General features: G+C 42.9%; 1 protein-coding gene across 2 annotated transcripts in view; it reads left to right on the forward strand.

The window, feature by feature from the left end:
• Positions 1-12,107, forward strand: part of ZNF197 (zinc finger protein 197) — a 54,864-nt gene that overhangs the window by 2,572 nt on the left and 40,185 nt on the right. The window contains exons 3-6 of one of the 2 annotated variants that reach the window (XM_070455548.1): positions 5,127-5,295; positions 6,750-6,841; positions 7,138-7,261; positions 9,085-10,515. In XM_070455548.1, coding sequence (XP_070311649.1) covers positions 5,127-5,295; positions 6,750-6,841; positions 7,138-7,261; positions 9,085-10,515 — 1,816 coding nt within the window. The remainder of the gene's footprint in view (positions 1-5,126; positions 5,296-6,749; positions 6,842-7,137; positions 7,262-9,084; positions 10,516-12,107) is intronic. The other variant, XR_011483636.1, reaches the window with a different exon arrangement.

Here is a 12,107-nt window from a genome sequence, read left to right on the forward strand (position 1 = left end):
CTGACACACAGGATCTGCACACTGGTTAGAATAGGGAAGCATGTCAGGGAGAAGTAGCCCTGAAGATGTGCTGATAACATGATCCCTCATTTGAGAAGTTTCTCATTACTTCCTTGGACTTCTCAGAGTTAATGGGCTCTTTTCCTGCCTCTCAGGTTCCTTATGAGATGTGACAGGTCTGGGTTTCAGCATCATTTTTTTTTCCTTTGTAGCTTTCCAAACCCAACCGGCATCTTTCTGCTTCTTTAATTCTAATTTTGATTTTCCCTATTTCCTAGAATTCTTTCAAGTTTTAAGTCAAGGTAATGCAAATGAAAGGAAAACTTGGAGAAGTCACCAGTGTCATAACAGTGTGAGCGCTGACTCCTAGGATCATAGAGCTAACTAGCTCAGTGACCATGTGTATCAGTCAGAATTCAGCCAGAGAAACGAAGCCAGTAGGAAATTATATACTGGGTTGGCCAAAAAAGTTTGCTTGGGTTTTACCATAAGATGTTATGGAAAAACCCAGATGAACTTTTTAGTCAACCCAGTGCATGTGTAGACAGTCACACTGTGGATAATCAGTTCTTCCTGATGAGTCTTCAGTTGCTTCTCTTGTAATTGAGCAGGATGGATTAGGGTCCCTCTACATTTCCTCCTTTGTGCTTTATCAGGGAAAACCAGTATGTGAAATTTCCCAGGTACCCAGTGCAGCATTCTATTCAGTGCTTTTTCAAAGACGATTATTTGTCTGGGCCTAGAAAATCAATTCCAGTTGATTAGAGTCCTAGGGTTAGATCTTTTTCCAAAAGTCTAAATGCTTTGACAGTATCAAATCCATTGTTCAATCATTATTTCCTTGGGTATACAAGTACGTGAAAGTCGCTCGGTTGTGTTAATCTCTTTGCGTCCCCATGGACTGTAGCCCACCAGACTTCTCTGTCCTTGAAATTATCCAGGCAAGAATACCGAAGTGGGTTTCCGTTCTCTTCTCCAGGGGATCTTCCCGACCCAGGGATCGAACTCAGGTCTCCTGCATTGCAGGTGGATTCTTTACCATCTGAGCCACCAGGGAAGCCCATAAACAAGTAAACACAAGAATAAGTTAATTATCAGCGGAGTCTAGAGGGCAACTTGGCCCAGCCATAGTCAAGGACAAGTGGTTGTGGAAGTGTTTAGAGTGCCATTTAGTGAGGAGTGTAGAAAGAAGATTTCCCTATCTTCTGGCTTTTGCTTAAGCATAAGAGAATGTCCCCTCCATTAAAACTGTCACTTGGGACTTCCCTGGTCATCTAGAGGTTTAGATACCATGCTTCCAATGCAGGGGGCCCAGGTTCAGGTTCCCTGAACAGGGAAATAGATCCCACATGCCGTAACTAAGAATTTACATGTCACGACTAAAAGATGCCTCATGCAGCCAGATAAATAATAATTTTTTAATTTAAAAAAATACTGTCTTTTATCCAGGGAACCTCAGAAAAAGGGTGACTGAGTCACAAACCCAAGGAATGACTAACAGTTGACAGGGCCACTGAACACTAATGGGGCTCTAACCTAGAAGTGAGATCTTTGGACTCCATTTCTTACTCTGCCGCTGTTGTCAGTTTATGTTCTTTCGACATGAAAACATGAGAACAGGGCTATCTCACTTAGCCTTAACTCAGAAAGTGTTTTTTTGACTAAATGGAAAAAAAAAAACCACAGAGGCTTTTTCATGCAAGTTTTCCAGGAGGAGATGACAGGATGTCATTTTGATGAGCAGGGGTGAGTGAGCATGTGCATGTGTGCACACTGGGGCCAGAGAGGGTTGTAGGGACATCCCTGCTGGATTGCAGAATCATGCAGTTTACAAAATGCCTTATATCTGTTTTAATTTGTGTTCCTAGCAGGCTTCCAAATAGTAGCACAAATAGTGATCATCTCCATTTGACAAGCGATGCAAGTACAGGGAGGTTAATTGGCTTATCTAAGATGACAGAGCTAGTGTGTGTAAGGTGACAGAGATATTGTGTGTGTTTGTGTTAATTGCTCAGTGGTGTCTGACTCTTTAAACATTCCCTTTGTCCATGTGTTTGGGACCAGGATTTTCCAGTTCCTATATTCTAAGCCACTGCCTTTCCCTTAATGTGTTGCTGTGGAATGCTATCGGGATGAAAATTGGAATGGGGTTTTCATGGCCTGCGAGAAAAGGACCCCTCTGAGTCCTAGGGAATGAATAGGAACTTTATCAGGATTTAATTATCAGTGAGTTACAAGGTTGTGTTATCACAGTGCAGTTAAGTTCTGTTTTCTGCCAGTACCCACAGCTGCTGTGTTTAAGAGTGCTAAGTCCCATTGATAAGAACCATCCAGTGGAGAGATGGGGAACCACAGGCCCCAAGGAACCTCTTGGACCTACCATTTCATTGGAGAGATACACACTGAAGGAGAGAGCCCCCTCACTTCTCAGCAGATGTAACCCAAGAGGGCAAATCCAGTGTACTTTGTTGAAGAAGTTATTCTCAGCTTATGCTGTACTATGTACCTGCCAGAATGAGTGAGCTTATAAATATGATTTAAGATAACCAACAAAGACCTACTATATAGCACAAGGAGCTCTACTCAGTATTCTGTAATAACCTAAATGAGAAAAGAATTTGAGAGTGAATGTGTGTAATATGTATAACTGAATTACTTTGCTGTACACCTGAAACTAACATGGCATTGCGAATCAACTATATTTCAGGTTTTTAAAAATGTGATTTATTTAGATATTTTACGTTTTCTGCGCCAAATGCTGGTAAAAGTAGTAACCATGAGATTATGAGGAACTGGTTTGATGACAACAAGCAAGGCTTAGAAATGAAAGGTCTGTACTGAGATAGTCTCAAGGTCTCTAAAGACTGGTGTTAACTGATCCTATTTGACTTTTTTTTTTAATTATTATTTTTTTTCCTGTTTGACTTCTTACATAAGTTTTTGGAGAGAGGTAGTACATACTGAAAACCAAGTTTTTGTTTTGTTTTTTTTTTAATTTTGGCTGCGCTGGATCTTTGTTGCTGCTTGCAGGCTTTCTCTAGTTGTGGTGAGCAGAGGCCACTCTACTTGCAGTGCATGGGCTTTTCATTGCAGTGACTTGTTTTGTTGCAGAGCATGAGCTCTAGGCATGCAGGCTCAATAGTTGTGGCACACGGGCTTATTTACTCCAAGACATGTGGAATCTTCTCAGAGAGCAGGGATCAAACCCGTGTTCCCTGCATTGCAAGGCAGATTCTTGACCGTCACAGAAGTTCCTAAAAACCAAGTTTACAGGTCAGTCAGTCAGTTCAGTCGCTCAGTTGTGTCCGACTCTTTGCAACCCCATGGATTGTAGCACACCAGGTTTCCCTGTCCATCACCAATTCCCAGAGCTTGCTCAAACTCATGTTCATTGAGTCAGTGATGCCTTCCAACCATCTCATCTCATCCTCTGTCATCCCCTTCTCCTCCCACCTTCCTTCTTTCCCAGCATCAGGGTTTTTTCTAGTGAGTCAGTTCTTCGAATCAGGTGGCCAAAGTATTGGAGTTTCAGCTTCAACATCAATCCTTCCAATGAATATTCAGGACTGATTTCCTTTAGGATGGACTGGTTGGATCTCCTTGCAGTCCAAGGGACTCTCAAGACTCTTCTCCAACACCACAGTTCAAAAGCATGAATTCTTTGGCTTAGCTTTCTTTATAGTGCAGCTCTCACTTCCATACTTGACTACTGGAAAAACCAAAGCTTTGATTAGACAGACCTTTGTTGTCAAAGTAATGCCTCCGCTTTTTATTTATTTTTATTTTATTTTATTTTATTTTGCCTCTACTTTTTAATATGCTGCCTAGGTTGATCATAACTTTCCTTCCAAGGTGCAAGCGTCTTTTAATTTCATGGCTGCAGTCACCATCTGCAGTGATTTTGGAGCCCAAAAAAATAAAGTCTCTCACTGTTTCCATTGTTTCCCCATCTATTTGCCATGAAGTGATGGGACTGGATACCATGATTGTAGTTTTCTGAATGTTGAGTTTTCCCTAGACAGCATATTAAAAAGCAGAGATATTACTCTGCCAGCTAAGGTCCGTCTAGTCAAAGCTATGGTTTTTCCAGTAGTTATGTATGGATGTGAGAGTTGCACTATAAAGAAAGCTGAGTACTGAAGAATTGATGCTTTTGAATTGTGGTGTTGAAGAAGACTCTTGAGTCTCCCAAGGATAGCAAGGAGATCCAATCAGTCCATCATAAAGGAAATCAGCCCTGAATATTCACTGGAAGGACTGATGCTGAAGCTGAAATTCCCAATACTTTGGCCACCTGATGCGAAGAACTGACTCACTAGAAAAAACCCTGATGCTGGGAAAGAAGGAAGGTGGGAGGAGAAGGGGACGACGGCAAAATATTGAGAGAAAGTTTCAGCATAATGTCACCATTGGGCTAAGCATTGTTCTAGGAACGCCTGATCAAGACAGAGTTCCTCCCCCAGAAAGCTTATATTTCACTGGCAGAGAAATAGACAATAAAGTAATAAATAGGCAATTAAAAATTAATATGTACCATAGAAAATATTATCAGGTTATTTGAGAGAGAGAATGACTATCCTTGCTTTGTCAGCATGGTCTGGGATGGTCTCTCTGAAGACGAGATACTTTTGCTGAGAGAAGTTGGAAAAGCTAAGATTTGCCAGCTGCTGTATTGGGATACTGCTCCAGGTGTCAACCTTGGTAGCATAATTCGTGCACATACAGGTACACACACCTATCAGTTTTTACTTCCTTGGTACTTCTGATTGATCTGTTCTGTAGGTTAAGGCCCTTGGGAGCATACAGGGTTACTGTCCTGACTCCTTTTTCTAGGTGATTCTTCATGAGCACATGTGTGTCTGAAGCACTGGCCCAGAGTGGAGATAGTTCTATAATCTGATCCTGAAGCTCCTGCCAAGAGGGGCAACAGAGGGATGGCAAGTAGGACTGCAAGCTGTAGATCCAGCTTGGACAGTATTCTCCCACTTGGCTAACCTGGTAGGGCTAGAAGGACCCTCTGGCTCTTCTTTTCCTGGCTTCCTCTCTTGGGGATGCTTCCTAGAGGTCTTGGATTCTGTACCTTCATGAATGCTGTTTTGGACCCAATTTTATTTCCTTGTCTCTAGGTTTCAGCTCCAGGGCGGGAACAGGAGATGCATTCTGAAGAGAAGACAGCCTTGGGTGCAACACAGGAATCTCCTACCTCACCCCACAGTGAAGGTTCAGCCCCTGGAGCTCACCTGGAGCCTCTTCGTGATCCTGGGGCCCACCACCACCTCTCTAGTGGGCACTCTGGTACTCACCTCCCTGGCTCTGGCCTTCAGTCATTCTTCCTTTCTCTCCTTTGGAGTCTTCCTTTCCTTCATCTCCCATCTCCCACCCCATTGGCCCCTTATCACCCTGCCCTGTGTCTTTCTTCCTTGGTGACTTCATTCCTTTTGCTTATTCTCCAATCATTTATGTATTTAGTGCATTTTTATCAAGCACCTCTCATGCAAAGACACTGTTGAGGACCAGAGAGATGTACTACACCATCGATACTTATAAAGAGCTTGTTGTCTAGTTGCCAGAGGGGCAAGTGCAAGAAGGGGCAACCTCATAAGATACTACTGAGTAAGTGATATCAGTCCCTAGGCATTTGAGGGTGTCACAGATGAGCCATGGGGGCATTGTAAACAGTAAGCGAAATCATTGTGGGTTGAAGGGGCTGGAGGATGTTTCGTGGCAGAGGGACTGAACAGTGAAAAGCGGGGAAGGGATTAGAAGGGGGGAGAAAGGTGGTCAGTGCCAGAGCAGAGTGTAAAGCAAAGGCTCGCTAAGTTGGGAGTTCCTTGGACTGCATTGAGGTATGGTCAGGAGGGACTTATCTGGGATCCTGGGTTCTGCTTGTGTAGGGCCTTTGGGTGGAGCCTGGGAAGATTTGTGGGGTAGGTGAAGTGTTAGAAAACAATATTCCAGAAGGATCATGTGGCACATGAGCACTGTGAGTGAGGAGCCCAGTGTCTGGGAGCCTTAGGAGGAGGCTAGTATCACAGAACAGAAGTAATTGCCTGAGCTGGTTTGGGTGGAATGAAAAGTGATACATGTGACACACATTTGAAGGAAAAATCCATGAGACCATGGAAAGGAGGGGGATTAGTGGGTTTTAGATGATGTTTGGAATCACTGAGCAAACTTGGGAAGTCAGTAAAGGAAGAAGGAAGCATGCATTTTAAACAGTGAACTTGAGGTCTTGTGGGACACCCAAATGAAATGTCCAGATAGGCAGCTGGAGGCTTGTGGTAGGGGTCTCAGAGAACAGAGAACTTCAGAGCAGCATTAGAAAATGGGAGCCGTAAGATCTCTGACAGAGGGAAGAGGGGCACTCTGAGGCCTCAGTGCCTGCAGCATCCTTGAGGAATGGGCAAATGAAGAAAGAGGCCCCACAGTGTAAGGAGCAGATAGGTAGGGGGAGGGCAAGCAGGCTGCTGCTGGGGAAGCCATGGAGGAGAGAAGGTGGTCAGAAGTGTAGCTTCCTACCTAGCATGGCAGAGAGAGGGCTGGAAGGAGCTGGCAGCTCTGACCAGGGACCTTCTGCATCTCCAGGGAAAGTTCACAGCTTACATGGATAACACCTTTATGGAGCAGGTGTGAGGGTCCGTGTATGTGGAGCTGCCTGGGTTCTCTTGAATCCATTTACTGGGATACAGACCTCCTTACTGAGACAAGAGCAGGGCTGGTCCCACTCAGAGATTTCTTTCCTCCCTCAGCTCAGGGTGCTTCCCTGGTGCCTGCCTTTCCCCAAGTGGGGAACTTAGGAGACCAAGCAGTGGCAACTGTGCTTCGGATGGTCAGGCCCCAGGTGAGCTTCCTGAGTTCCAAGTCTGTGACCTAGGAGTAGCACGACCTCATCTCCGGGGCTCTGGCCCATTCTGAGCCTGCTCCTGTGGCTTCCCCACCTAACTGCTTCCCCTGGGGCTGGTCCTGTCCACTGAGTTCATGGACTGTATCTTACCTTGAACTTGTCCTTTTATTAATGTGTCCTCCTAGCTTCCCTCTGTCTCCCCACCCCTTTGGCCACCTGTGCTCTTGGTAACCCTGATGACTTGGCCCTTTAGGCTGGGAATGTCCCTGAGCAGTAAAAGCTTGTCATTCCAGGAGGCTGCAGAGTTGGAGTTCCTGTCTGTGAACTATACTCAGAAGTGGAAAGGTGCAGCACTCAGCCAGAGAGCCCTGTACCAGAGCATCATGCTGGAAAACTGCCACAGCTTGGGCCCATTGGGTAATGACTCTGCTCCCCAGTAATTTAGAGTCGGCCCTCTTTGCTATGTTCTTATTCTTTTAAATTATGAAAATATAAAGAGACAAAGTGGGGAGAATAATAAAATGAATTTCTCTACATCAACACCCACTATAATTATTATTAACATTCTCTTTACTTCCTTATTAATTAAGCTGGGCTGGTTTAATTAGAATTTGTATTTGGATGGGATAGAGAGCCACTCAATTACTGTCAGTCATGAGCTAAGTTACTTACAATAAGGCTGAAGGAATGGAAACTCTGAGCAGACTGGCCAACTAGACCAGACTTTGGGAAAGAAAGCCTTGTGGGAGCCTAGGAGCCTCGCAGCAGAAGTGAAAGGGTTTTCATGCCATTATCTTCAGATAGCAGCACCCCATGTATCTGATGACAGTTGTCACTGATACCCATTCTCTTCACTCTGAATGTTTTTCCTTTCTCTGAGCTCCTTAATTAGCCTTTCTGTTTCCTCATATGTTCTGGTTGCTGTGGCTCCTGATGGATTTTTTTCTCCATAGATCATTTCAGCTTGAGCTCCTACTTCTAATTTCCTTCGTTTCCTACTCTCAGTTCATAATTAAATATCATCTTTGTTTGAGCAGAACTTTGTTCCAGACTACCTGGAGCTGGTGACTACTCTACAGATAAGCTATACTTGGGTCTGGTGTTTGGTTGTGGTCCAGTCACCTGTTGTCCGTCCTGGGATGAGCTGAGTTGCTTGGCATAAAGCATGTTTGCCTCGGGTTCCCCTTCAGAAATAATGGGGCACAGCTGCTTCCAGGAAGTAGCTGTTGTCAGGGGAGGTTCTGGGGTGGACAGGTCTGAGATAGTAGCCTACTCTGAAGAGAGTGGACTTAGAAGTCAGGGATTCAGACATCTGTAACTTGTATACACTAAAGAACTTAAAGATTTATAGCCCTGATGTCAATGTGAGTGAAAGGAACCAACATTTTTTGTATTAAACTATAACCATGATTGCTCTGCCTTCTTCCAGCTATTATATTAAAAAATCCTAAAATTTAAAAGCAAATATTTATTGTTTATTTTCCCATGATCCCTGATTATCAAGATACCAAAGACATGTTTGATTTATATTTCAAGTTATTGATGCCATTATTAATTTTATGTGTAGTACTGCACCTACCAGTCCAGTGTCCCAGGGACTCAGAGGTCCCCAGTTTTAGAGCTCTGCTCTCCTCTTAACACTTTTCCTCAGTGTTTCTCTACGTGTGGCTTCTCCACACCTTGTCCCTGACCTGTTACTCCAGAATCACTCCTTTTTTGTACACTTTTTTCCTGATCATACCCTTGTAATATACATTTCCCTTCAACTGTCATGTTTGCCCACATCATTTCTTATATTTGGTTTAATGTATTTGCCACCACTCTCCTCAACATCTTTACTGTGAACTGTGGAGCCATAAGTATCATGGTTGAAGTGGACCCGAGAGTTCATCGTTTTACTAAGGAAATACCACATCTAAGTGGCTTCTGGGAGATCACACTGTGCTTTACAGTCTGATTTCTTGCCTTTCAATTGGCCTACCCCCCTGGCTGTGCTGGCTCCACATGCCTCTATTCCGATAGCTCTGCTTCCTCCCTCCTCTATGGTCCGACTTCCCCTCTTTGTTTTTCTGTCCTTGAAGAAAAATTTGAGCCATTTCCTGTTTTTTTCCTGTTCTCAATGTGTGTCCTCATTCCTTACCCTCAGTGTGAATTTTTTGTTAGCTGCGTAGGCTCCTAATAGTTCCGTTTCCCCAATAGGACAAGAAGTGAATGACAGTTGTTTTCTTCTGACTTGGCAGCAAATGAGAACAGAATGGTGCATTCACAGTTGCCTCCAAAGCAGGACATCTCTGAAGAGTTGAAGTCCTCCGACAGGACCTTGGGGGTGTGCTGTGGGGTGATTCCTGCAGGACCAGAAGCTGGAACTGCCAGTGAAGAGGCTTGGGAGAGTCTAGAGGTTCAACCTTCAGATGAAGAGGGAACCAGACTGGAAAGGGATTTCTTAGAGATAACACAGGAGGATAAAAAGAAAGCCACAGAGGATCAGTATGATGAGTATAAAGAACTTGGGGGACATCCAGATCTGTCCTCTAGTCTCTCAGAACATCAGGGAGTTCTGAAGGGACAGAAATTGTATCACTGTGATGAATGTGGTAAAGCTTTTAATCGGAGTTCACACCTCATTGGGCATCAGAGAATCCATACTGGAGAGAAACCATATGAGTGTACTGAGTGTGGCAAGACCTTCAGGCAGACCTCTCAACTCATTGTCCACCTCAGAATCCATACAGGGGAAAAACCTTATGAATGCAGTGATTGTGGAAAGACCTATCGCCACAGCTCCCATCTCATTCAACACCAGAGACTCCATTATGGGGAGAAACCATATAAATGTAATGAATGTGCAAAAGCTTTCACCCAGAGTTCCCAACTCATTGACCACCAGAGAACTCATAGTGGGGAGAAGCCATATGAATGCAACGAGTGTGGGGAGACCTTCATTCGGAATAAAAGCCTTATCCGCCATCAGGTACTTCACACTGGTAAGAAACCTTACAAGTGTGATGAATGCGGGAAAGCTTTCTGTTCTAACAGAAATCTTATTGACCATCAGAGAATCCACACTGGGGAGAAGCCTTATGAGTGTAATGAATGTGGTAAGGCCTTCAGTCGGAGTAAATGTCTTATTCGACATCAGAGCCTCCACACTGGGGAAAAACCATACAAATGCAGTGAGTGTGGGAAAGCCTTCAATCAGAACTCTCAACTTGTTGACCATGAGCGAATTCATACTGGAGAAAAACCTTTTGAATGTAATGAGTGTGGTAAGGCATTCAGTCTGAGTAAATGTCTCATTCGACATCAGCGACTTCACACCGGTGAAAAGCCATATAAATGCAAAGAGTGTGGAAAATCCTTTAATCAAAATTCACACCTTATTATTCATCAGAGAATACATACTGGTGAAAAACCTTATGAATGTAATGAATGTGGAAAGGTCTTCAGTTATAGCTCCAGTCTTATGGTACATCAGAGAACCCATACTGGGGAAAAACCCTATAAATGCAAAGATTGTGAGAAAGCTTTTAGTGACAGTTCACAGCTCATTGTACACCAGAGAGTTCATACTGGAGAGAAACCCTATGAATGTATTGAGTGTGGGAAAGCCTTCAGTCAACGTTCTACTTTCAATCACCACCAGCGAACTCATACTGGAGAGAAGCACTCAGGTCTGGCTCGATCTGTTTCTTAAGACATAATTCTCTAAGACGGCAAGGAACTTTGGTTAAGGTTTCTATATAATGAGTATGTTCACTCTGTTCTCTGCTTTCAACCACTAATCAAAGTGGACCATCCCTAAGGTTGTCTGCCAATCACGGAGGTAGGAGAGGGAATAATGGTGCAGTCCTTCCCAACTACTGTTTAAAAATCTATCTCATTTCTTAGTTATTCATCCCAAAATCAGAATGTTTGTTTCTCTAGGACAGAGATATTTCCTTTTTCCGTTTCATTTCCTCCCTTTTACGATTTACATAAAGTCATTCTCCAAGATACTGATTCACTCTTTCTCTTAGCTATGGCCCTCTTTATGTACTATTTTTTTCACCTCTTTATCTACTTTTTAAACTCCTACTCTAATATGGTCCCTCACCACTTATGTTCCCTGTCTAGAAAGTCTTTTTTTCATTTCCTTTGCTAATCTGTGTCCCTCAGAACCTGCCAGATCCAACTCATCTTGAAAGACTCTCTTCAAATACTTCTCCATTCATGTTAAACTTCTATTCATTGGACTTCAGTACGTTGAGTTAGCTGGTGGTGTGTGTACAACTGTTGTTAAATGACCTTGTAAATTATTCTCAACCTGCTGTATATGTGTGTATGTTGATGACAACATATAGACTCTTTGAGGTTGGATATAGTATTTAAGTACATAGATAATGATTTTCTTATGGTAGTAATTTAATAAATACCTTTTTAAAACTCAGCTTTCTAACTGAACCATTCTTAAATTGGGCACAATCTTCTCTCCCTCCGGCCTCCCACCAGACTAGAAGCTTCTAAATATAGATTGTATATCTTCATAGAATATCATGTAAAAAGCCCTCATCAATTTCTGCATATACCTCTGGAAGTCTCATTACTGCTACTTCGTTGTTGGTTTCTGATAAATTTTCTATTGGGTTTAGGAAGTTTCCTTCTATTCTTATTTTTAGAAGCAGTGATATAATGTAGTAGTTAAGTGCATAGATTTTTTTTTGGCCACAGCACAAGATGTAGAACCTTAGTTCTGCAGCCAGGTATCGAATGTGTGTCCCCTGCATTTGAAGCACTGAGTCTTAACCAGTGGACCACCAGGTAAGTCCCATGAGCATAGATTTTTGTGCCTGGTATTGTAGGTTCAAATCCTGACTCTTCCACTTTCTTAGATAGGTGATCCTCAGTAAGTCATTTAGTTTCCTTGTGTCTAGCTCTCCCTTGTATGAAATGGAGCTACCCCAGAACTGTGAGGGTAAAATTAGTTCATAAGGGTAGGGCACTTAAAACAGTGTTGGCACTTAAAACAGTGCTTGGCACATACTGTACCCTAGAACATTATATTATTATTTTATATTTTGAGTTTTCATTATGATGGCTTTTAAGTTCTACATGATTTTTTTAAAAAAATCTACTTGTATAATTTTATAGATAATGTCCTTTATTTTTGTAATTTTGGGGAGAGTTAAGTTTCTAAATAATTGCAGTTTCCTTGTACTCCTGGGATAAAATCCATTTGTTGCTGATGATTTTTTCAAGTACAGAACTAAATTGAATTTACTATTGT

This window comes from Odocoileus virginianus, chromosome 26 (assembly GCF_023699985.2).
Source record: "Odocoileus virginianus isolate 20LAN1187 ecotype Illinois chromosome 26, Ovbor_1.2, whole genome shotgun sequence".
In the NCBI taxonomy this organism is placed as follows: domain Eukaryota; kingdom Metazoa; phylum Chordata; class Mammalia; order Artiodactyla; family Cervidae; genus Odocoileus; species Odocoileus virginianus.